General features: G+C 59.3%; 1 protein-coding gene across 3 annotated transcripts; it reads left to right on the top strand.

Annotated features, from left to right (window-relative positions):
- On the top strand, positions 1–24,445 carry DCTN2 (dynactin subunit 2). 3 transcript variants are annotated; one of them, XM_030554622.1, is made up of 16 exons: positions 1–107; positions 2,382–2,450; positions 9,433–9,441; positions 14,396–14,401; positions 18,146–18,242; positions 18,555–18,616; positions 19,834–19,932; positions 20,289–20,449; positions 21,074–21,227; positions 22,044–22,109; positions 22,240–22,278; positions 22,600–22,677; positions 23,205–23,276; positions 23,661–23,763; positions 23,875–23,966; positions 24,102–24,445. In XM_030554622.1, the coding sequence occupies exons 1-16, from the start codon at positions 72–74 to the stop codon at positions 24,186–24,188; spliced, it is 1,230 nt and encodes a 409-aa protein (XP_030410482.1). In that variant the 5' UTR covers positions 1–71; the 3' UTR covers positions 24,189–24,445. The 3 variants fall into 3 exon arrangements, with proteins under 3 accessions (XP_030410482.1, XP_030410483.1, XP_030410484.1); XM_030554623.1 differs by lacking the exon at positions 9,433–9,441 and having other exon boundaries at positions 24,102–24,188; XM_030554624.1 differs by lacking the exons at positions 9,433–9,441; positions 14,396–14,401 and having other exon boundaries at positions 24,102–24,188.
- Positions 24,446–24,450: the final 5 nt, after the last annotated feature.

The raw sequence follows: 24,450 nt of genomic DNA on the forward strand, positions 1-24,450 counted from the left end.
CGCGAGATTGGCGGCTCCTCCCTGAGTCCCGGCCCCGGCGAGTCCAGCTGAGGCCCCGACCCGGCGCCGCCATGGCCGAGCCCAAGTACGCGGAGCTGCCCGGCATCGTGAGTGCGGGGACGTGGGGGGAGGGGCGGGATAACGGGGGGGTGGGGGGGACTGAGGGGCTGCGGGAGTGGGGGGTGGGGATAACTGGGGGGCCGTGGGGGGAGGGGTGGGGTAACGGGGGGAGGGGACTTGGGGGGCTGTGGGGGGAGACAGTGGGGTGGTAGGTGACAGGGGGAGGAAATGGGGGGTGGGGTAACTGGGGGGCTGTGGGGGGGTAACGGGGGGAGGGGACTTGGGGGGCTGTGGGGTAATGGGGGGAGGGTGGTTGGGGGCCTGTGGGGGGGTGGGTGACAGGGGGAGGAAATGGGGGGGTGGGGATAACTGGAGGGCTGTGGGGGTGGGGTAACTGGGGGGAGGGCGGTGGGGGGCTGTGGGGGAGAGACAATGGGGTGGTGGGTGACAGGGGGAGGAAATGGGGGGGGTGGGGTAACTGGGGGGAGGGTGGTGGGGGGCTGTGGGGGAGAGACAATGGGGTGGGGGGGTAACTGGGGGGCTGTGGGGGGGAGGAAGTGGGCGAGATGAGGATAACTGGGGGGCTATGGGGGAGGGGTGGGGTAACAGGGGGAAGGGTGGTTGGGGGCTGTTGGGGGGAGACAGTGGGGTGGTGGTGGGGGTAACTGGGGGGTGTGGGGGAGTAAGTGAGGGGGTGGGGAAGGGGTGGGGTAACTGGTGGTTGGGGGGCTGTGGGGGGAGGGGGTCACTTCTGTCCCTGGAGCCCCCTCTGCGTTGTTGGGTGCTCCCCACCGAACCCCGGTGTGTGGGGGGATTCCCAAATGGGGCGTTGCGGTTTGATGCAAGTGGGGGGGTGAAGTCCCTGCCCAGCGCTGGCCCGAGCGCTGCTCTGTCTTGTTCTCACGGGGCCCAGCACTTCCCCTGGCACCTGATTTCCGGCCCCGCTCCCCGCCAAGCTCTGGGGCTTCCCCCATTCTTGTGGGAGCCGGTTTCCTGGGTCTCCCTTCCCACCTCCCCAGATGCCGGCGCTCGTGGTTCCTGCGCTGGCATTTTGGAGACTCCTTTGTACAAGGTAAATGGACCCTGAGCACCTGCAGCGTGTTCCACGTCTCATCAGGGGGCAGGGTGGCCACACGGCTAGAGCACTGGACTGGGACCCAGGAGATTTGGGCTCTGTTCCTGGCTCTGCCACTGGCCTGCTGAGCGTCCTTGGGCAAATCACTTTCCCCTCTGTGCCTCTGTTTCCCATCGGTACCCTGCCCTCCTTTGCAAAGTGCTTTGAGGTTTCGAGATGAAAAGCGCTGGATAACCGCTAGGGACTGCTGCCTGCAGAGACATGTACTGAACTGCGGACGTTGCTTAGTCTAGCTCTGGGGTGATGTCATGGGTGGGAAAGATAGGATGCTGTTGCTAAGATGTGTTTGTCATGCAAATCTGCATGTCCTCGTTACAGGGTTACATGCCCTCTAACAAAGCCTTGATGGGGATGTGTCTCTATTTGGGTTGGCCCAAACTTCAGAACGTGCACAGATGAATGATTGGCAGTGCCAGGCACCAGCTGGCACAGTTGAGGCCTTCCCCCAAAATCTTAGGAACCGCTTCCCTTTGTGAAGGAAGCCACGTACTTCCTGGATGTTCAGTACCCCTACAACCCACCTTTTAAGATCCATGGGTCCTATACATGCCTATCGCAACATGCGGTGTACCTTGCCCAGTGCGCCAAATGCCCCAGTAGCAACTATGTGGGTGAAACGACACAGTCACTACACTCTCAAATGAACTGGCCTGGAAAAATGATAAATGACTCGCCATCTCACCTGTGGGTGAACACTTTTTTTCCCAGAGCGATCACTCCAGATCTGACCTCTCAGGCCTCGTCCTTGAGGGAAACCTGCACAGAATCTACAAATGAGGAACCTGGGAGCTTAAATTCATATTTGCTAGATGCTAAAAGTCACCAACTTAATAGAGACACTGGCCACCTCACCTTGAATGGTCCCTTGAAATAAGTGCTGACTACTCATGCTAAGCAATCTGTTCTACCTTGTGTTTAGCTGTGACACTCTGAGTACGTTCCCAGACCTGAAGAAGAGCTCTGCGGAAGCTCGAAAGCTTCTCTCTCTCACCGACAGAAGTTGATCCAATAAAAGAGATTCCCTCACCCACCTTGTCTCTGTAATATACTTCCTGAAAGCAGCTGCGTTCTCTGTGTGCCTGGCGGTGTGAGGCGAGCACTCACTTTGGGTGCTATTCTTTGCAATAAGAGACGCGTCTGTCCAGAACTGCCAGCTGTCCTGACTATAACGCATTTGTGCTTCCAGGCCAGGAACGAGCCAGATGTTTACGAGACTAGCGATCTCCCAGAAGACGACCAGGCGGAGTTCGATGCGGTAAGGTCGTGTGGAATGCAACAGCTCTCTGACTAGCGTTGTGGTGAGAGGGCAGTGATAAGTGGGTGTGCCAATCCCAAGTCATTTCCAAAGCTGCTTTTGTCCAAATGACTCGCGTAACTGTACCATATTGGATGCGAACTCCAGCAGATCTGGGCAGCAGAAAGCTTCATAAAATGGTGCTGTTTTCAGAATAGTTCCTAGCAAGGGAGGTGTGACAGTTCTCTTCTAGAAATGCTGCCCCCATAAACAGCTGTTAAATCCTAGTCCTTTTCATCATCCCAAAGGATAACTTGTGTAAGGCTTTGGGGTCCGCAATCTCTGAAGAGGCCCTTTGCTTTTCCTCATCACTTTCTTCCAAACTGGAATTGGGTCTAGTGGCAACTGGAGAGATTATCTGCTTTAAATCCAGTTGAGCTCGGTCATCAGAAAGGGTCTATTCTCCCTTTGACATGAGGTGCTCACCATGTTTGTTTGGCTAAATGCAAGATAGCGGGGTGGGAGTGGGTTAAAAATCAGTTGACATCTTGGCATTTTATTTTGGGGAAGTGTTGGAGTAAGCCAGGCTGCTGTGACTGCTGACGCTTTAAATGCCTTATCGTCTAGCTGCGCAGCGCCAGGGCTAAGCAACATGGTATTAAACATGGAGGCAGGCTCTGTCAGCGCTCCTGGCGTTGCTTCCTCGCATAGAAAATGTTTGCCAAAAGCCCTGGTGTAGATGAGGCTTTGAGGACTAGGAGTGGCAACTGGCCAAACCTGGTCCTGATTAGAATGGGTTCTCTTTCTGATCCGAGAGCAGCTCTGACACTGCCGGCCGTTCTTCGGGGATGCCAGATGCACTCCCGTGCCTGAGGAAATCCACACCTTGGATTTGTAGCCTGCGTGAGGCTGCCCAGGGGAAAACGCCGACTGAAAGCGTCCGTTAAACTTGTGGTGTTTGTGTCTTGCACCTAGTTTGGCCTGAGCCCCTTGTAAAAACAAATTGTCTAACATCTCATTGCTGTGCGGAGTGCAGGGTCTGCTGATGCTTCTGCGGGAGAATTGCAGAAGGTACATTAGCCTCATGGCGTCTTGCTTTAGAAAAGGGAGTGTTCAGGGTTGGGAAGGAGCTGAGTAAAACGCCCAGGAAATGCGGGCTGCCAGCATTGAGGGAACACTAGAGACTCAGGGTTTCATCCTGCAGGATGTAAAGCATCTCAAAATAGCAGCAGGAATGGGAGTGCCCTGGAGACAGTCTCATTAACCGGACGTGGTCGGTGCGGTGCTGTGGGTTGCAGGCTGAGCTGTGCACCACTTTGAAACGCGACTCCCCGCATGCTGGCTGCCTACCTGCCAGGAGCAGCTTCTTTTGCCCCAGCTGTGTGCTGAAGGTGATGAAAGATGGTGACAGAGGAGCAGTGAAGGCCAGGGCTGAGTGATCCCTGCCTTCAGATCAATGCTCACATACCCAGGGGTGGGGCGGATCCACCCTGATGGGACTGAGAGGCTGGGGGCAAGTCGCTGGCCCTTTCTGGGCCTCAGTTTTCCCAGCTGTAAAATGGAAAGGATCCTTTCCCACCACCCAGGGTAGCATTTACAAAATGTGTTGCAATCCAATGGCGATAGGTGCCCTCCAAAGAGCACTTGCTAGCTTGAGAGAGAAGGGGTGCATTTTCCTTGCTGAGCAAAGACTAATATCATATGGGTGATTTATTGTGACCTATCGCCAGCTGGGACTCGTGTTCTTTTTAGTGCTCTGCCCTGCTTTTGAAGTCCTTTTCCTCCCAAGTCTCAGGCCTCGGAGTCAGAAGCCTTTAGCAGGGCACAGTTTAGTCAAGGAGTAGCTGCCATGGCACGGCCTGGGGTTGTGGCATCTTTCTGCAGCCTGGAGCTGTGCCTGGCTCTGGCGCACGGATGAGCGTGAGAAGGATTACGGGCTCTAGCATTTGGAATCTTGCTGGCATTTCCGGTGCAAGTGACTAGACCAGGAGCTGGGAGGAAAATTGCCTGGTTTTGATTGAAAAAGAGCTTAAAAGCAGCAACCCAAGTTGGAGACGCTTCTGCAACAAACCTGGAAAGTGGGTCAGCACTTGTGGGAGACATGAGTCTTTCTGCTCAAATCAGCGTCAAGGGTTTGGCTTTTTGGAGCATGAGCTTTCTTGGGTGAATACCCACTTCCTCAGATGCAAGGGTTTGGCTGATTCACAGGAATAGACAGAAGGGGCGTTAAAAGAATGTTCTCCAACGTGGGGGCGGTAATGCGAACACCCTGAGTGGCCGTGTTCTGTAGCACCCACAAGGAAGCTAGGGGGTTCCCTTCTCTGCAGCTCTCACGGCCTACCTGAGGGTTTAACGTAAGCAGGAGAGTGGAGCTGTGAAGACAAGGCTGGCTTGCAGATACACGGTGCGGGGGGGAAACGAAGGAGTGTACGCATCCTCCACCAGCCTCCAACGTAACGAATCGCTTCCCTCATCCAGTCAGAGGTTTAGCTTTTGCAGTCCAGCGTGTTCTCCTCAGTGCCCTTCCTACTTTCTCCAGCTCAGTCTTGGATCTCTGCAATGAAGGGACCTCACTTAGGGGTTTGCTCAATTGCCTCTTTGCGCCAGGGTTTCCCCCTTCCTTAGCTTCATGGCTGTCCTACCATCTTCTCGGGCTGCGAGTCGTTCCCCTCCATCACGTTGTCACGGACTCACAGGTCGTGCCCACTCTTATCCCCATGAGCTCCGTGGGGGGTGCCCCTTTCATTGTGACAGCCCTTCTCGGGGGTCAGGCCCCTCCACCTCCTGGAGCCGCCCCTCTCTGAGCCTTAGCACCCCTGTCTCTCACCGTGGGCCTCCTCAGGAGTCCCCTCGCTCTGCACCCCCAAGGCCTACACTCCCAGGAGGAGTAATGCAACCATGATCTCTAGACCGGAGCGACTCTCAGCCAGCGTAAAACAGGAGGGTTTATTGAGCATCTGAACACAGCACAGGAAACTTTCAGGGCTCAGGCCTGACCTCCCTCAACACAGCACATCCCAGTCCCCCTGCATCCAGGTGGGCTCTGCCTGCTCCCCCTCTCCAGCCCAGAGCCCCCCTGCTTCCCAGCTGGGCATCCAATATCACCTGCCCCAAGCCCTACCTCTGTCCATTGTCTTCTGTCCAGGTGTCGGAGTCCTCGGGCGACGCTCTGGAGCTGCTCCTTACGAAGCCAGCCAGGACTCTGGGGAAGTCTCCTCTCTCGGAGCAGACTGGCTCCAGGGCAAGAAGCTCACACGGCTTCACCTTCCTGGGTCTGACCTTGGAGCATTCAGCATCCTCTGTTCCTCCGTGCGCTTCCCACAGCGAGCCCACCCAGGCGGGGGCCTGGGGAAGCCAGAGGGTCCTGCACCCCCACTTCGCAGTCAGACGTGACTCTCAGCCAGCTAGTAAAACAGAGGTTTATTAGATGACAGGAACACGGGCTAAAACAGAGCTTGTAGGTACAGTGAATGGGACCCCTCAGCTGGGTCCATTCTGGGGGGCAGTGAGCCAGACACCCACGTCTGCACTTCACTCCTCATCCCCAGCCAGCTCCAAACTGACTCTCCAGCCCCTTCTCCTGGGCTTTGTTCCTTTTCCGGGCCAGGAGGTCACCTGATTCCTTTGTTCTCCAACACCTTTAGCTACCCCCTTGCAGGGGGGAAGGGCCCAGGCCATCAGTTGCCAGGAGACAGAGTGTCGGCCATTTATGTACACTGGCTCTTTGGGCTGCAACAATTATACCCCCCTTATCCCACTACCTCGAGATTTAAGAAATGCATAGGGGAAACTGAGGCACCCCTACAGTGTTCAGAGGAAACATTAAGAACAGTCCCACTTTGTCACACCAGGTAAACAGGATCACCTGAGCCTCCTCTTCTGTCCTCTGACCCGTCCGGCGGGGACTGGCTGGTCAGGTCACCGGGGTCCTGTCCCCACAGCCCATTGTTCTCCCACTGGCCAGAACCAGCTGCGACTCCTGAGCTGGGCCTCTGGATCACCAGGTCGCCAGGACACCAGTCGCTGAGGTATCCGTCCTCCAGGCCATTGGCTGGGGTCCCAAGTTCCCTCGCCGGTCCTCTGTAGCAACAAACTCCCTCACCTCATTAAACCAGTAACCCCCAGGGAAACAGTCCCACCCCCTCTGCATGCAAACCATTGGAAAACAAGGAAAAATCAAGCAAATCCCCCACTCTGTCACACATGTACACTGAACGCAAGCGCTGTTGGACCCCACGGCTCGGCCTTTAGACTCTCAGTCAGGTGCCCTTCTTGCTTAGCCCGACTCTGCTACTCTGTTGTGCTGGAATTTCCTCGAGCCCTGGGATCCGCGTGGCATATGGGGGCAGCACTGAAGAAGCCCTGTCCCTGTGTGTGCCAGGTTACGTGGCAGTCAGGTGAATGGGAGCAGTGGGTGCCCAGCAAGGTGTCCCCACATTGATTTTGTCGCTTGCCTTTGGCGAGAGGATTTGAGTCACTCAAGCTTTCTCTGGACAACGTGCTCTGCAGTGAGGCTCCAAATGGAAACGCCATGGCAGGGTGGCTGGGAGCGGGCTTGGCTTGGCACACTCAGTTATCGTTGGCCTACCTGCGTGGTGCTGTGTCCGGCAGTGTGGTAACAGTGTCTGTGTTTGTGTGTGGAGCTCAGGATTGCTGCTAGCATGTTAGCCGTTTGAGTTAGTGCAGTCAGGAGGCTGGGGTAAATGGACGGTGTAAACTCACCACACTTCTGGAGGCTGGTCAGAAACCAGGCGAGTGAAATACCGAGCAGGCCCTGACACTGCTCCGTACCCGATGTGCAGGGCAGGCAATTCCTCTGCAGCCCGTGGCTGTCCAGCCACCCTGGCCCTGTCACATGATCCTACCTGAGAGCAGGATTTCGCCAAAGAAACAGCCCGCTTCTCCCAGGTTCCCTCTGCCGTGATGTGTGTGAAACTGGCACCGAAGGGCCTGGTGTGGATGCTGGCCCGTGTGCGATGGCTGTTTTCCCAGGCCTGCAGCTTCGCACCTGGGCACATCCCCGTTGTAAAGAACTCCACAGAGCTCTGCTGTTGACTCTGAAGTGGGAGCTTCCCACGTAAAAGCACAGCGGTTTTGGGCTGCTCTTGCCCCGCCTGTGTTGCTGCCTTGGCTTTCAGAAATGGGTTTGAGATCATGCCCCACTGGGTGTCCCTGTCTCTCTTCAATGGCCTCCTGCCTATAGCCAATTTCCCCCATACTAATGCGGTCTCCCACAGCCTGCCCTAAGGGGGTAAAGCTGAGCCTGTGCCCAGCCCCATGGCCCTTTCCAGGTGATCAGCGGGAGACGCTAGTCTACCCTGGGAGCTGGGTCAGAGGGGGCTACACCCAGGGACTGGTTATGCCAATAACATTGCAATAATCTGACTACGGACCCAGCCCCTGCATTGTAGACTAGAGACCCGACTTGTAAATGACCCTCCTGTATTAAAACAACACAAGCTCAGACGTCTCTGCCCAAACCCAGGGCTAGCGACTCGTTTTCACCCTGAAGAGGGCACCTGCCTGCCTAATGTGACCATTTTTATATTAGTGTCTGTGTAGCTTTTAATTGGCTTGTGAAATTCATTTTCCCGGCAGCATAATCTGATCCAGCCTCCACGTGTTACCCCTGCTGCCGTGGGGCTAATTTGGTTTTTAATTGCTAAGTCTAATGTCCTTTTCTCCAAGATGATCCTTCCCAGAACAAGCTACGAGCCTTTTGCTGGCTTCACCGCTTGCCAGGTTTGGTGGTTTGCAGCGGGAATTGAACAATCTTGCAAAGCTCAGTCATGGCGCTGGCTCATTTTTATTAGCTTTTGGATCCAAATCTGCCCTTGTTCCAGCTGAGAGGCTGCATGAAGCATGGGGCTGCTTTGCCCTGGTGCTCTGTACTCTAGGCTATTCCTGGGTGCAGGAGTTCAATCTCCAGTCCCCATAGGCCAGACATGCTTGACTCTGAAGCCTTCAGGCTGCTTTTATCCTTAGGAACAGGCGCATGTTCTTCTGAGCTCCAGACTTAGCGATTAAAGCCCAGAGGTTTTAGGGCACGGATGCCTTGTTCACGTTCTTCCGTCTCACCTTGCCCATTTTGAGCCCCGCATGCATGTTACCCAGAGCGCTGCAGAGCTGGTCTCTTGGTAAATAGATCTTCCCTGGACGGTTCTCGCTACCTCTGGACCTAAAAGCTGCAACGTTATCGCTGAGACTAGATCTCGGTTCGGTGGAATTATATTTCTGCCGTCCCTTTAAAGCAATTTCAGTCCAATGTTCTAACTAATATTCCAAAGCCGGGAGCCTGAGCAGACATGAGACATCTCTTTCTCCGTATTAACCCAGGGCCATTGGCAGGATGAAGTTGGCAGCATCTCATGCAGTAACACGCACCGCGGCAGTGCCCTGCTGGCGTATGCTACAGCGTTATTATTTTCTGCTCAAAGGGCTTAAAAGAGAGACTAGATTAAAAAAAAGAAAATAATTAGTGTTGAACTCACTTTAAAATGAATTGCCCCAGGTTAAAATGCCACAAACAGTGTCTGAATTGGGGACTGTCAGCCAGCTTAGGGGTTTTTTCCTCCCCTGCCAGCCACAAATTTAAGGCAAACAGCAGCCTTGGCCCAAGTCAGTTGGCAGCAGCTGCTGTGAGCTCTGTATGCCCGGAATGGCACCTCGGCCTGCTTGCTTCAGAGAAACCAGCAGCAGCCTTGCTTCTCTGGGCGTGTGCTGTGTGTCTGCGACTGGCGTCTTCTAATGGCAACATGAATTAATTAAGCTGAAGAATTTCCAGTGCACTTCGGGTATGGTAGGGAGTGCATTCAAGCGCAGACCGTAGGGCGGGGCCGTCACGCCTGCGCTCTCCCTGCAGCTCCTCAGACGACCCCTCCCGTTTTGGGGCACCGGCTAATACTGCTTTATTGTGTTGATTGACTGTTGCGCAGTTGAACTTACTTGAGTTTTCCTCATGCTCTTCCCCCCCCGCCTTTTCACTACCTTGCCTGGATTCTAGTTTGCACAAGTAAGACCATTACAGCGCTTCTCTTTTGCATGCTTTGGAATTTGATTTTGCATGCGGGTAAATCTGCACCGTGCTTTGTTGTGAATGTTGCAAAGAGTTTTAAATTCCAGTCATTAACCTCCCCCCCAACTTGTTGAACTCACTGGGGCCTGATTTCGATTGTTGGGTTAATCAAGGTGTGGGTTTGAAATTGGCATGTGGCCTGGGGCAGCGTTCTCTCTCCCCGCCCTAAGGCGTGTAGCCAGAGCAGAGGAAAACAAGGAATTGGACGTTGGTTTTAGCAGGAGGAAGGTTTGGTTAGGGGGGGATTCCTCGCCCGGAGTGGGAAGAACAAAAGAGGAGCCTAACTCTGGGCTAGTGCACCGGCCCGGTGCCCTGCCGAGGGCTCTGCTGGCTGCATGGCAGGCGCCCCGGGGTAACTGGCATGAAACGGAGCAGACTCGCTGTCCTGCTGGAATACACAGGGGTGTGCAGGACCCAGGATGAAATGCAGGCTTTCAAAGATGGCACCCAGCCAGAGCTCTAGCCCAGGTCCCCCTCCACCACCTGCCATGGCTACTGCAGTCTCCTCTTCTCTGACCCTTGCACCCTCCCGGAACACTTCTCCTCCCGACCATGCAAACTAACCATCCTCCTCTCCTGAGGATTGGGCCATGTGCCCCCCACCCCCTCACTTCATCAAGTTCAAGCTTCTCAGCACTTAGACGCCCTGGACCTGGGGTCTAGTCTCCTACTGCTTCCCTCCCGGCTACCCCACCCAACTGCCCTCTCATTTAAATCCCTCTCCTGCCATGCAGCCTCCATGAATGCACCCTGGCCGTGGAGCCCCAAGGGCTGTGTGCTAGTCTTCTCCAAGTGATCCTGTCAGCCAACGGCTGCTGGCCCTGGCCAGGCGCTAGCCCTCGCCCCATAGCCCTGTCAGCTGCTGGCCCTGGCCGGGCGCTAGCCCTCGCCCCGTCGGCTGCTGGCCCTGGCTTTCCTCATCCTACCCCCTTGGGCGTCATGCCTGTACCGTGTTAGTAAGATGCTTGGGGCTTGGCTCTCTGTGTCTGGAGGCAGCCGGGCATTGTTATGACAATACAACCAGACTGCTTAGGTCAAACTAACGTGGTATGCTGGGACCTGGCGCCTGCAGGCTGCTTTACTGGTAAAGGCAAAGACTGTTGTCTGGCAACATGGTACTAGAGAACGAACCCTCTTCCCCCCTCCTCCCCCCCCGAAGTCCCATCTTCTGGTGAAACAAATCAGACTGAGGCCTACTTAACAATTCTGCTCTCCAGATGCTGCCAGGGGGAGCCCAGGTGACAGCTGGGGCAGGACACAGGGTCCTTTTTTTTTTAATTAATCTGTGGCTCAATTTGTGATCCTGAAAGTGGCCAGCTGGGGCCTGTGATGGCCCCGCATTGAGGGTGGTTCTTGCTGAGCGAAAAGGACCTGTGTTTATTTCTGACCATCAGAACGACCAGTCAATCGGGTGGTTTAATGACATCCAGCTAAGGGATTAGTGTGACTTCTAGCCTGGGAAATGAGCAGCGGTAGATCCCGGGTATCCCGGCATGCCCCGTCTGGGCACCCGAATCTCTAGGGGAATCATCTGAATGATTGAGGCGCCGTGTAGGGCCTGCTTTCATGGGCAGTGCTTTCCAATCCGCTGATTGCACTGTTGTTTTAATGGCGATGGTCTCTCTGGGTGTGTAAGTTCCTGGAGCGGCGCTCTGGAGGTGAAAGACGCACTGTATCCTTTTGGACTAGCTTCCCTTTCATTTCCCCCCCCTTTTCACGGCAGCCATGGGAGCAGGCTTGCCCCGAGGAGGAGAAAAGGTGCTCTTAATCCCCTCCTCCCTCAAGAAATGACGCACGATCCTCCGCTTTGTTCTGCAGCGGTTGGGTAAATGCAGCTCTGGCTGCGGCCTTTCCTGCACCGCCACTCTGGGTGGTTCCTGGAGATGGCGGGTGTTTCTCCGCATGTCATTTCCACTGGGGCCATCCCTGAGCCTGTGCCGCTCTGGCCTCAGGCAGAAGTCTCCTCTCCTGAGGAGCGTGCCTGGATTTTGTTGTTCCAACATCTTTACAACTAAAACCCCTCGCCCCCGCCCCCAAACCTCCAGATGGTAGCCACTGATTCTGGGGGAGAGTCTGGTCTACTGGTTAGAACAGCTGGGCCCAGGAGCCGGGTGCTCACAGCTCTCAGACTGTGTGACTGTAGGCAAGTCAGCGCCCCCTTTCATACCTCCCTCCATTAGCCCTGTGGGACATTTTGGGGGAATTGGGAGTGTTGGGTGCATCACCCCTGTTGTTACCTCTGGGAGGGGTTGTGGTCCGGGGTGGCCCAAAACACACTGCAAAAGGTGCCTCGGGGCACCTCTGATTCGCTTGCTGAAAGCTGGAGCCTGTTCCCAGTTCCTCAGTGGATGGGGTCTCAGCGCAGCCCCCACTCTGCAATGGGCCCCAGGTGCCAGGCGGAACCACCCGATTTTAAGCCATGGCTAAGTGCTGCTGAGCTCTGACTCCCCCGCCCGCTTTGGTTTGGCCGAGCAGCCCCTGCCCTCCTGGGCGCTCAGCGTGCGGATCCAAGGTGGCCTCGGGCTCCTTGCTCGACTCCCCTGCGTGCGTGAAGAGGCAACGCCAGGTGTGAGTGCGGCTAAGCGAGCGAAGCTCCCCTGCCTGGCTCACTGCAGCGTGTGCAAGCAGCCTGGTGCCCCCAGCAGCAGCATGGAGCTGGGCAGGGACCTGCTGTCGCTTTCTCCTTCCACGTGGTCAAGTCAGTTTCCCTCTCAGCTCCCCGTCCCCAGTGTCTCAGGATGGGGCCCCAGCTTCCCCTCCCCAGCTGGTGGCAGGAGGGGTGCTTTCCTGTTCCCTGAGGATGTCCTTGGATACCGACTAGCCTGAGCCCTCTCCCCTGTGAATGCTGCCGTCCACCTGTCCATGGGGAGACCTGTCAGCGCGCAGCCTCGCTGCCACCCAGCAGGAACTGCCAGGCCAGTGCTCCCGCATGCCAGCTCCCCCAGGGCCGGAGCTTGGGGCCTGAGCCGCTCCCGAGGCTGGCACATCCGCTGGGTCGGCAGCTCTATTCATTGAGCCCATGGGGACTTGTCTTTAGCATCTAGCTAAAAGTCTAAAGAACGTGGCTTTAAGCCCGAACCGTTGGAGGTGCTTAGCTGAGGGCTGGGGGACAGCTGGCCCCTTGCCACGGGGATTTGGTCTTCAGCAGACGGCCGCTAGCGCCATTCCAGACTTTGGCTGTCTCCGGTTCTCCGATGTTGTGTTTCCAGGGTGTTCTCATGAGCTGGGGACTCTGCTGGGGTGAAGCTGGCGCACAGGGCGGGTTGGAAGCCCTCCCGGGTGTCCTCTTCATCTTTTCTGTAGACCTGCTCCTACCCCGGCAGCGGGCACCGGATACACCTGAAGGGTGCTGGGCTGGGGGATGGCAGAGCTGCCCCCCTTCTGCAGAAGGCAGGTGGTCAGGGCACTGGAAAGAGAAACCTGGCATGAAACCCCTGCCAGCCTCCCCAGGGTGAAGCAGTACCTCTGGGCAGTCCAGGTGCGAGGCGATTCTGGGTCCTGTCTCGTGCTGTGCTCCAATTCCAGTGGCTTGTAGAGCAGGTAATGCCTACCCCCCTTGACCAGCCGCACGCGAGCCGGCTAGTGGAACTAGTAGCCAGAAGAAAGCATCTCCTTAGCGGTCAGGCAAATGCACCCCCCTTTGGCGCTTCCCCAGGCCAGCTTGATTCAGGGGCACCGCTTGGCGTTCACCGAGGCCCCATCTTGGGTTTCACCCAGCTGCCTGGTTGGTTGGCTGAGGTGGAAGGAGGCCAGCGGCTTGGCTCCCAGTCACTCAGTGAAGGGTTAGGCAGGGCTTTAACCCAGGTCTGTTGTGACCTCTAGACCACACCCGGCCTCCTGCTGCCCTAGGGGAACAGCCGTCGGGAGGGCAGCGGACGAGAAAGCAGGGGGTGCAGAGATGCTGGGCCCCGGGCACCAGCAGCTCCCTGCCTGGCTTTCCTGGGGCTGGCAGGAGCATGTCCTCCAGACCACAGCTTCAGAAATGGCCCCCTAGAGATGACGGGGGTGGCGAGGCGGAGACTTTCCCTGCTGCCCGATTCCCTTTGCTAGTAACGGCTTTGAAAATGGCAGCCCGCCTGAATGCTAGCTGCCTGCCTAGGCGCAGGGGCTGCTGTCGAAAGCCTCTCCTTGCCACGTCCTTGCAGCCAGGCGCTTGCCTTCGAGGGCGTCTCCTCTGCCACAATCTGTTCAGCGAAAGCGGGATTTTGTCTGCATTTCCCTGAGCTGAGAGGGGAGAGAGCTGCCTCTGTGCGGCCCGTCAGACTTTTCCACAGCCCCCCCTCAAATGCTCCTTCCTGTCCCGCTGCCCATGGGGCACCATCTGCCATTGCAGCCCAGTGATCTAAGCCCCTGTCCATGCACACGCCAGCCCGGGAACGGCCGGCCGTTCAGAAGCCTGACAAGCAGCTACATTCACTGGGTCCCTGCAGCGGGAGATGACAGAGCCCCTGGGCGCGCTCTGCCGGAGTGACTGACTAGGGTGACCAGACAGCAAGTATGAAAAATTGGGACGGGGGTGGGGAATAATAGGAGCTTATATAAGAAAAAGACTCATAATTGGGACTGTCCCTATAAAATCGGGACATCTGGTCACGCTATGACTAACACACAGGTGCCGTTGGCTGAATCCTGCTCCACGTTTGCTGTCTCCGAAGCTCCCCATAACCTCGTATCTCCTAGGAAAGCGGCCGTGGTGCTAACGACCTCCCCTGCCATAGGGCGGCTGCTAGCTTTGCAAGATGGGGGGGTTCCGTGCGTGGGGACTGTGAAAACCGGTGTGTCGTGCATGTGACCAGCTTCTAATACAATTTTTGTCTTTTTCTCTCCCCTCCCCCCCATTCCCTGCCCTCCTAACTTTTCTTTGACTTTCTCACCTCTGGGAAATCGCAAGGAGCTGGTAAGGAGCCTGACCCCTCGTCTGCTTGAATGTTGGGCTGAGCGAGCAGCTGCTGTAACCTTTTGTCTTTACCGACCCTCGAAAGAGGCTTCCCTCGGGCACCAGAGCAAAACTTGATAGCTGCCTCCCCCATTGCCCCTTGGTGAAAGCAGGGGGGGGGTCCCGTAGCCAGGCTGTTCCGATCACTTCTAACCCCTGGGCATTATTACTCCCCAGCCCGAGACCTGCGGCTCCCAAACGCTCACAATTCATGTTCTGCCTTCAGAAATCGCTCTGAAGTAAATCGATGGCCCGTCAGGCTCACGTGCGGCCTGCAGTTTGGGAGCCCCCGCCCTGGACGGCACAAAAGCTCCAATTTGCTGTTAATAATCTCAGATGGCTGAATCCTGGGGCCATTGTACCAGCAGGCGCAAAACGAGCCCAGCCACCTCCTGCTTTAGGCCCTGGGTCAGTAAAGTCGTTACCGGCGCCTGCCCAGCTGGTAATCACGAGGCCTCTTTTCCCCGGAGTGGCAAACGCACCCCAGCCATTCATCGCAGCCCGACGTGCTGGAGGCTGAATTTTGTAACGGCCTTTAAAACAGAGCAAACCCGGATTGTGCACCCCATCCTCCAGGACGGGCTGGCGGTAGAAAGCAGCCGTGGTTAGCTGGGAGGCGTTTCCCCTTCGTTTTAACAGCTGCTTGGTTCACATCGGGTCCAGTGGGTGAATCCATCCTGAGGGACTGAAACTGATGGCTGGCCCTTGACTCCCCAGGCATGGCCCGGGCCCCCGCTGTGCTGGGACCGAGAGGTGGCCCCTGCCCCAGAGAGCTTCACGATGCTCAGGAGCAGATTTTTCCAATATTAATAACTTGGCTGTTTAAAAAGGTGCCAGCTTGAAAGCCTTCAGCCCATGTGGCATAACCCAACGCCGGCAAGCGTCTCAAACTGGGACGCTCCCGCCTCACCTGAAAACTACCCTGTAGAAGAGCAGACACCCCTGCGGCGCCTCCTGCTGGTGACTTTGGGAATTAGCTCATTCCAGCTCCGGAGCGCCCTCTGCAGGCCAGTGATCCGCTGCCTCTTGGGCCTTGTGTCCCTCCCAGGACCCAGTGCCCCTTTATCGGGGGTGCTGCCCCCTGGCAGTAACTCCTTTTAGCATCAGGGTCTCCCCCTCCCCAGGGATCCCCCACCCACTATCCCCACCTTGCCTCAGGATGAGGCTACTGCCAGGCATCGTCTAGCCCCGCGCCCTGGGGCAGGCTGCTATATTCAGCCACTCATCACCGGCAAGGGGGGTTTGGACCTGCTGCCTTGGCCTACCCCAGGGCTGCCCTCTGCAACCCCCAGTACCTGCTGGCCTTGTGCTAGGCCACAGCCTGGGGCTTTCCAGGCTGGAGCTCCCCAGCTCCTCTGCCTTTCCCCAGCCCTGCTCCACTCAGGTACCCTGTCTCCAGCTCCCTGCAGCCAGGCCCTTCTCCCTCTACAGGCAGAGGGAGACTGGCTGGGCTCCTGGCTTACAACCTTTTTATACCAGCCAGCTGTGGCCTGATTGGGGCATGGCCGAGCTGCAGCTACTTCCCCAATCAGCCCAGCTTAGCAGCTCCCAGCCACAGCCTTCCCCCAGGGCAGGACCAGGGTAACCACCTTGCTCCACACCCGTGTATTTCAGCCCAGCAAGATTTGCCAGGGCTGAGTTCGAAATGCCCTAAAACCCGTAGGTGCCCTGGCAGGTTCTGAACGTCAGCGGGTGAGCGTGGAGGGACAATTCCCCGGCAGGGACAGTTTGGGTTTTTAACCGACGTCGGTGGTCCCAGCTGCCTCGTTAGACCCTTTGTTCAATGTTAGGGGTTTTTACAAGCCGGTTAGTTACCGTGGAGTGCAGAGCAGGGCAGGAGCCTGGGACACAGGCCCCCGACCAGGAAGCCCCGGGTGAGAGATAAAGACAAAAGGTTTCTCTTTAACTGTGATTAACCTGCCTTTGGTGTTCTCCTAGCACTAACCCCTAGCACGGGCGAGTTTCTGCCTGGCACTAACGTTCTCTGTGCGCGGGAGAGGCTCTGCTCTGGGCCTGATGCTCTGAAGCTGCCTGGTGACTGACTCACCCTCTGAGCACTGAGCGAATCCAGGTCAGCAGCCCCGAGCCCTGCACAAATCCCTCCTCCGAGGTGCAGGAGGCCTGCGTCTGAGCCGAGACCCATGCCTGCGTCTAGTGCCCCTCTCCTCCCCCCCGGGGCCTGGTAAAGCTGGGCTGCCCCATCTCCTAACCCCTGGAGAGCTCCATGCCCAGGGGCTGCCCTGTTCCGCTAGCCAGGTGAGCCAGGCCGATTGCCAGAGACGGGCCTGTTCCCAGTGCAGAAGTCAGACTCATCATCCAGGGCCGTCCCTCCGCGGGCCGTTAGGTGTGAGTCGAGGGCTGGGCTCTGTACGCCGAGATCAAGTCCTGTGCTGGGAGACAGGAGGAGCAGCCGGAGGGGTTTGCCGGGGATTCCCTCCTGCTCTGCCATGGGGGCAGCCCTCTCTGTGCAGCTCCCGGCAGGCCATTTCCGTCACCCTGCCCAGCTCAGCTTGGCCTGGGACTCTCCAGGCCGGGGCTGCTCGGGGGCGAGCCCTCGGGTCGCAGCCCCAGCTTTTCTCCCTTTTCACGGCTTCAGGGCGATCTAGCCACCTGTTCAAACTGAGCCATCCCCGTCGCCTGTACAGGCCCAGGGCCGGCAGCGGGGCCTGGAGAGGGGGATCCTACCTAAACGTTCCTTGCAACTGGGACTGCTCCCTGCGGCCACAGGGCCCCACGCAGGGCCCGCTACCGCAGAGCGACTCCCATTGCTCTCTCCAGTGAGCTCGGAGCAGTACCGGCCCGGGAGGAGAATTGTGCAGGGACCCCTAGTGAGAGAGAGGGCAAGACGGGCTGGGGTGAGTGACCCCTGCTGGCAGAGGTGCTGCCAGCAGCACGGGGGATGCGGCACAAGAGGCTCCTCTAGCCCTCGGGAGGCCACGTCCCGCTGCATTGACCGTCTGCGTCTCCTCTTCATTGCACTGCGGTTTGCTGGCAGGAGGGGGTGCGGGTGGCCTGGGGGTCGCGGCCTGGCAGCTTTTCTCCCTCTCTGCCAGGAGAAGGTGCGGTTCGTTGGGAGCCCCCGGATCCCAGCGCAGCGTCTTTGCGGGTAAAACCCTCCCTGAGCCTCCTGTCGCTCAAAACGGCCGGTCAGCAGAAAACGATTTTCCGTATCGATTTCCGTGTCAGCCTTTACAAAAGAACCGGGCCTGCAAGCCCACGCCCCCGGGGCCGCTCCCTGCGGTCCTCTCGTGGCCCAGGGCTCCTGGTGAGGCTTCCCAGGACTGGCTGGCGCTAACGAGACCCGAGGAGCATGTTAATGTTATCCTGTAGCTATCCCCCCCCGCCCCAGTGATACCAGAGTCCCCCTTTATCTGCAGGGACTTTGGAACAGCCCCCGAAGGCCTGGGCCAGAGGCAGGGCCTGAGCTGAAGGCTTTGAAGCTGTGGACATTTGCACTCCTGTCACCAGGGGCTATTTAAAGGGAGCCCCCCCGGTGACCTGGCCAAGTTATTAACATCTGGTGGGCTCTGCTCCTTGCAGCTTCCCCCGGGGCGAGGCCAAGGCAGCCCTGTGCCTCCTGCAGCGCTAAGGGGCCGTCGGAGGGCGGGGGTGTCCTTAGGGAAGTGCTCTCGGCTGTTTTGGGGGGAGGGGGTTGGGACGGGGCCGGGTGGCCCTGGGGTCTCTAACACTGGCCTGTCTGCACAGGAGGAGCTGACGAGCACCAGCGTGGAGCACATCATCGTCAATCCCAACGCTGCCTATGACAAGTTTAAGGACAAGAGAGTGGGCACCAAAGGGCTCGGTAAGGCTGGCCGGGGGGGGCCGTATCCTACATCGCTTGGGCGCAGGGGGAGGGGAGGCAGCAGCCGGAGCGACTGGCTGGTGGCAGAAGTGAACCGGGGACGTGCTGTTGTGCCCTTTGATTGGTTTGTGGGGGGGCCCAGAGCAGCACAAGCTGCTGCCTCCTGCCCCGCCCCAGCTGCCCCTGGTCCGTGCCGAGAGCCGGGGTGCCCTGAGTGTGCACAATGGAGGGGTTCCTTGGGGGGGGGGCATGCCCAGCCAGGGCCTGGTTTAACGTCCCCGGAGCAAACCGCTCTCTCCTCTCGCTGTGCAGATTTCTCAGATCGGATCAGCAAAGCCAAGCGGACGGGCTACGAGTCGGGGGAGTTTGAAATTGTGAGTAACCGGCCTGGTTCTGTGGCCCTCCCGCCTTGAGGTGCGCAGGGGGAGGAGGGGACTGGGCACGCTCAGGAGAGAGAGCAGCTGAAATCGGCACATTGCTCCTCCCGTGCTTCCCCCAAAGGGAAGTTAAACCGTCCCCTGAGCCCCAGGGTCCTGGAGGCCAAGCTGGGGTCCGTCACCGCCCCCCCCCCGAGGGGTCTCGCCACTCCCTCCCCTGCTGGCTGCCTGGCCAGGGACCGGACTCCAGGACCTCTGGGCCCAAAGCGAGTGTGACGGGCTAATGACCCTGCCCGCATGTAGCCGGTTTCTCGAAGGCTTTGGCTGTGCTTGTCACTGGCCTGGGGTGGGAGGCAATGCCCCTCCCTGGGAATAAAACCCAGCCGTGGGAACACCCTGGCTGTCCTCCCTCTGCCTGAGCGAGTGTCGCCCGCTGGGGAGTGCACTCTGGGAGGGGCTGCTGTTCACAGCCTCTCCCGGGGGGCTGAGAAGCAGGAGGTATGGTCACCCTGGGCAGGGCATCAGGACCCCTCCTGGCATTAGACAGAGGAGCTGCTGGTGGGTGGCGTGTTGCCCCCAGGAGGAGCCTTGGTGTGAATTTGGCATTTCTGCAAGAGATGGTGCCCACAGGCACAGTCACGCTGCCTTGTGCTCTGCCCGGGCATCGCAGGCCTGGCGCCTGCAGCGTCCCCTGGCACAAGCAGCAGACCCGAAGTGAAGGCCAGATGGTGCTTTGATTTGGATAGACGGCCTGGGAGGACTAGGCTGCGGTGGGATCCCCTGCGCCTCCCCGTGTCAAGCATGCTGGGTAGGACGAAAGGTCCCTGCTAATGGTAAACCCAAAGCCCTGGCCGGAGACCAGCTGGCCTCCCCGGAGAACAAGACGCCCGTGATGCCAGCTGGATTCCAGACTAGAAATAATGCAATTTCCACTGAGATCTGAGCCGGCAGCTCCCCCACCAGCCACATGCTGCCAAGTGGCAGCCCCCCGAGGAACGCCGACCGACCGCTCCAGCCTCATGGCCTTGTCTGGCTCGCTCAGGTCTTCCTCAGCTCAGAGGCTGGCTTTCCGGGAGAGAGGCACCCAACCCCAGCCCGCTGGCCCTGGGCCCACAGAGGGAGCCCAGTGCAGAAGCTGATTCCCTGTTGCAGGGTTAGAATTCGTTGAACCAGAGCGGAGGGGACATGTAACCTGAACCCCTCTGTGTTGTTAGCTAGGGGAAGGCATTGGTGTGAAAGAGACGCCCCGGCAGAAGTACCAGCGGCTGCTCCATGAGGTTCACGAGCTGAGCACAGAGGTGGAGAAGATACAGGTAGGAGTCACCTTGGGTGGCCCACGTCGCCCCCATCGGGTTAGATGTCTGGACCATCGCCCTTCGGTCTGGTGGGAGGCAGTGGGGTCTAGTGGGCAGAGCACTGGACTGGGACTCAGAAAACCTGGGTTCTGTGCCCAGCTCTGCCACTGACCTTGGCCAAGTCACTCCACTCCTCTGTGCCTCAGTTTCCCCATGTCAAACCGGGAGCCCTTTGAGATCTACGGCTGTGCCGCTGTTTGGGAGCAGACTCGTCAGGGGCTGAATTGTCAGAGCCTTCAGCTGGGAGGCGGTGGGTCCCCGTGACCACAGAGCCCCACGCCTTGGCTGTAACGCAGCAGCGTCTCCCTCTGCAGAGCACTGCGAAGGAGTCAGCGGCGGAGGAGAAGCTGAGCCCCGTGGCGCTCGCCAAGCAGGTCGTGGCGCTGAAGCAGCAGCTGGTCTCCACGCACTTGGAGAAACTCCTGGGGCCGGATGCAGCCATCAACCTGACGGACCCCGACGGAGCCCTCGCCAAGTGAGCTGGGGGAGCAGCTGCAGCTCGGGTCGGCGGCTGCTTCCCTGGCCCGTGTCCCTCAGCCAGGGAGCAAGTGGAGCTGGGACGGCCCCACCCTGGGGCTCAACCCCCCTTGTGGCGACTTCTCCCCATAAATCCCCGGTCTGCCCTGCTCTGGCAAGTGCCCAAGGTCATATGGTGCCTGGGAGAATTCAGCCCCAGTGAGACCTGCTGACCCCTGGGCAGGTGTGTGGGACTTGGGCTGAGAGGGAGCGTCCTCTCCTGACCTCGGCGCCGCTGATCGGAAATCAGAGACCGGCTGGCCCCCAGCCGCCCCTCGGCTCCCGGAGCTGCCCGACAGCTTGGCTCTTCTCCATGGTGGGGACGGGGACCGATGGATGAGATATGGAGCAGTCCTGCCTGTCGCTGCCTCGGAGAGCCCCAGGGGTGGTCGTGGCGAGGGGCATTAGTGGGCATCACTGCAGCCTGGACTGTTGGTCGCTGTGGCCATGAGGCTGGCGTCTCCCGGTCCCCATTAACCCCTCGGGAAACTGGCAGCGTGGAGCAGCAGGGCCCTGTTACTTCCCAGCTGGCGCCCACCACTCGCAGGCCCTGGAAACCAGCAGCGTCTTTTCTGTTTACCAGGCGCCTGCTCATTCAGCTGGAGGCAGCTAAGAGCGCCAGGGGCACCGCCAGGGCAGGGAAGAGCCCATCGAAGGCCCCTGCGCCTGCGGGGAATATGGTGACCTACGAGCTGCACTCGAGACCTGAACAAGACAAATTCTCTCAGGCTGCAAAGGTGAGTCTGGGGCAGCTCTGGGTTTGGAGTTGTCTGCCAGGCAGCAGTGGCCACGCGACAGCAGAGCTGGACGCCGGGAACTCCTGGGATCTACCCCTGGCTCTGGTCTGGAGACTTTAGCTCTTATGTCACTTAGCTGGCATGCCTCAGTTTCCCCCATCTAATGCTTATTTACTTGTCCCCTGGGGGAGGGAGGTGTTAATATTGGAAAATACCAGCCAAGTTGCTGTTTGAAAACCTGCTCCTGAACCCATAGTAACCTCACCCGGAAGATCTGTGGGGCAGGGCCCCTCTGTTGTGGGGCAGGGCACGGAGGGGCCCTGTGCAGACGGCTATTTCCTGCCTGGCTCCCTTGCCCGGCTTCCCGTGGGGGCCTGTTGGGGAGGGCTTTGTGCTGGGAGGGCTTTGGGAGGCTGTCACAAAGGGTCTGCGGGCAGCTGGGAGAAGGAAGCCGGCTCCCACCCTGGGGGGTGCCGCAGCTTAGCACAGGAGTGAGCTGCAGCCAGGAACTCTGCTGAACTGTCCTGGTGGCTGGATCGCACCCACCGGCGGCTGGGCGTGGGCAGCCCGGGCGTCTCTCGCTGCTTGGCTGGCACGGGCACAGCTCGTGTCTCGACAGACTGGCGCAAAGCTCTGAGCGGCCACCTGGCTGCCTGCCTGGGCTTTCTGGGCAGCGAGGGAGCCCTGCAGCGAGGCGCTGTTCTGGCACCACGTGCCCTGGCTAGGAGCTGGGCACCCGCAGGGCCCATGGTGCCAGCCTTGTGGGTCGGGGAAGTTAGGGGAATCGCTGACCCCTCCTCTCGCTTGTTGATCTAGCTAGCGGAGCTGGAGAAGCGGCTGAGCGAGCTGGAAGCCACGGTGTGTTGTGAGCAGGACAGCCAGGTGAGCACCGCTGCAGAGGGATAAGGCTGCCCAGCCCCCGCCGGGCCTGGCGTGGGCGTAGTGCCCAGGGCCGGGCTGTTCTGAAACCCAGGTTCCTGGACCCACACGCTTGCATTCTCTCTCTCCCTAGAATCCCCTGGCGGCTGGGCTGCAGGGAGCCAGCCTTATGGTAAGCCTGAGTGCGGGGATGGGGATTTGTAACAGCCTAGCTGGTGTACCATGGAAACCCTGGGGGGCTGTGGGGCCAAGCCCCCTTCCCATGCTGGAAGCAGCGTTTCCGAGGTTGGTCTGGGGGGGATGCAATGATGCAGCCTCCCAGGGTGCCATGTGGCTTCCCCTGTTCTCAAGTGGGGCGCCCGAGCCCAGCCCCAGAGGATGCTGGGTCCCTGGGAATGCTCAGCACGGCCTGGCTGGGGTGGGTTCTGCTGGGCATGGCGCAGGCAGTGAACTTCGGCATTTGTGTCTTTCACCCCCTTCCTCCCTCCCGCAGGAAACGGTGGAGATCCTGCAGGCCAAAGTCAGCACCTTGGACGTGGCTGTGCTGGACCAGGTGGAGGCAAGACTGCAGGTGAGCAGCCGAGGGGGGAGGACAAGCTGGCAGGCCCCCCATCTCCTGGCGACAGCCTGCTTCTGTCGCACCTGGGCAGCCGCTTGCCCTGGGCTCCCTCTCCGGCGCCCTGTGCGCTCTCCTGCGTCCCCTGCGAGCTGGGGGGTACTGGAAGCAGGAGCCCGGTGCCGCCAGCCCGGCCGGCTCTGCCCTGCTGGTGGGATCCAGCGCCTGGGGCTGGGAAGGACCCGGCTGTGCTGGGTGTCTGCACCGAGGGCACCTGGCAGATGCTTCCCCTCCGCTGACCAGGTTCTGGGGGTCCAGGAGCACGGGGCAGCGCCTTGCCCCAGGCTTGTCTGATCATGGTCCCAGCAGTGGGTGGGTGCATGGCACAGAGGGACTCACCTTGTCCCTGGTGAACTGGTACCATCCTGGCTTCTGGCCCAGCCACTGGCAGGGCTGCGCTGCAGGGGGCTTTGCTGCCAGCTAGTGGGTGGGAGGGGGGCGACCGCTGCCCTAGGATCCTCACGTCTCCTTTTCTCCCCCAGAGCGTCCTGGGGAAGGTGAATGAAATCGCCAAGCACAAGGTGGCCGTGGAGGATGCAGACACCCAGAGCAAGGTCAGGTCCCAGCCTCCCTGCGCTGCAGTCCTGCCAATCCCCTGGCAGACAGCGCTGCCCGGCGAGTGGGCACCCTCAGGACCAGGGCTGCAGTCATCTGCACCCCCACCCCTCCTGGGGCCCCCCAGCCCCTGAACCCAGCTAGGGCCTGGCCTGGCCGGTGGCACCACGCCCCCTGCTTGGTTGATGTACTTTGAGCAGCGGCACCAGCAGAGGGGGACTAGGGTGGCACAGGATCTGGGGCTGGTGAAGGGGAGAGGGGACAGCACGTGACGCCTGGTACGTTGGGCTGCCCATGACTGGGGGGGGGGGGTCAGTGTGGGCCTTGCGGCCACCCCTTCCTCGGCCTGGCACTAACACCCGTCTTCCCTCTGGTGTCACCAGGTGCATCAGCTCTATGAGGTCATGCAGCGCTGGAGTCCCATGGCCACCACCCTGCCCGCGCTGGTGCAGAGACTGGCCACGGTCAAGCAGCTGCATGAACAAGGTGAGGGGCAGGGGGGAAACGGGCTCTGTGCCCAGCTGGTGCAGGTAGACAGGTGCCCGTGTGCCTCAGGGAGGCTCTGAGCTGCTGCCTCTTGGCTCTTGTCCCTTCCAGCCATGCAGTTCGGGCAGCTCCTGACCCACCTGGACACCACCCAGCAGATGATCGCCAACGCCCTGAAGGACAACGCCACGCTGCTGACACAGGTGGGCATCCTGGCAACACCCCTTCCCCCCAGCCTGGGAGTGAATGAACCCCCCCCCCCCCCCCGGGGCTGTGCAGCTGCCAGAGCCTGAGGGTCCCCATGCTGCCCCTTGCGCTACCCGCTCTCTGTCCTGCAGGTCCAGAAGACCATGAAGGAGAACCTGGTGGCCGTGGAGGAGAACTTCGCCAGCATGGACGCGCGGGTGAAGCAGCTGTCCCAGTGAGCCCCGCAGCCCCCTCCCTGCTACACCCACACCCACTGCTTGGGGGGGACCAGCGGCTCCCCTGCCCTGGCCACTGCCCTTCTGGGGGGGAGGGGGCTCTGCTGCTGCTCCCATGACCTGGGGTGAGGGGTAGAGCCCAGGGCATGAAGGGAGGAAGGAGACTCTCCTCCCCCCAACTCTAGGTGACTTCCTAGAGGGTGGGGCTTGTGCTCATCAAGCTGTACAATGATTTACTATTAAACACTGTCTGCTCGCAAGCCTG

Source organism: Gopherus evgoodei, chromosome 3 (assembly GCF_007399415.2).
Source record: "Gopherus evgoodei ecotype Sinaloan lineage chromosome 3, rGopEvg1_v1.p, whole genome shotgun sequence".
Lineage (NCBI taxonomy): Eukaryota > Metazoa > Chordata > Testudines > Testudinidae > Gopherus > Gopherus evgoodei.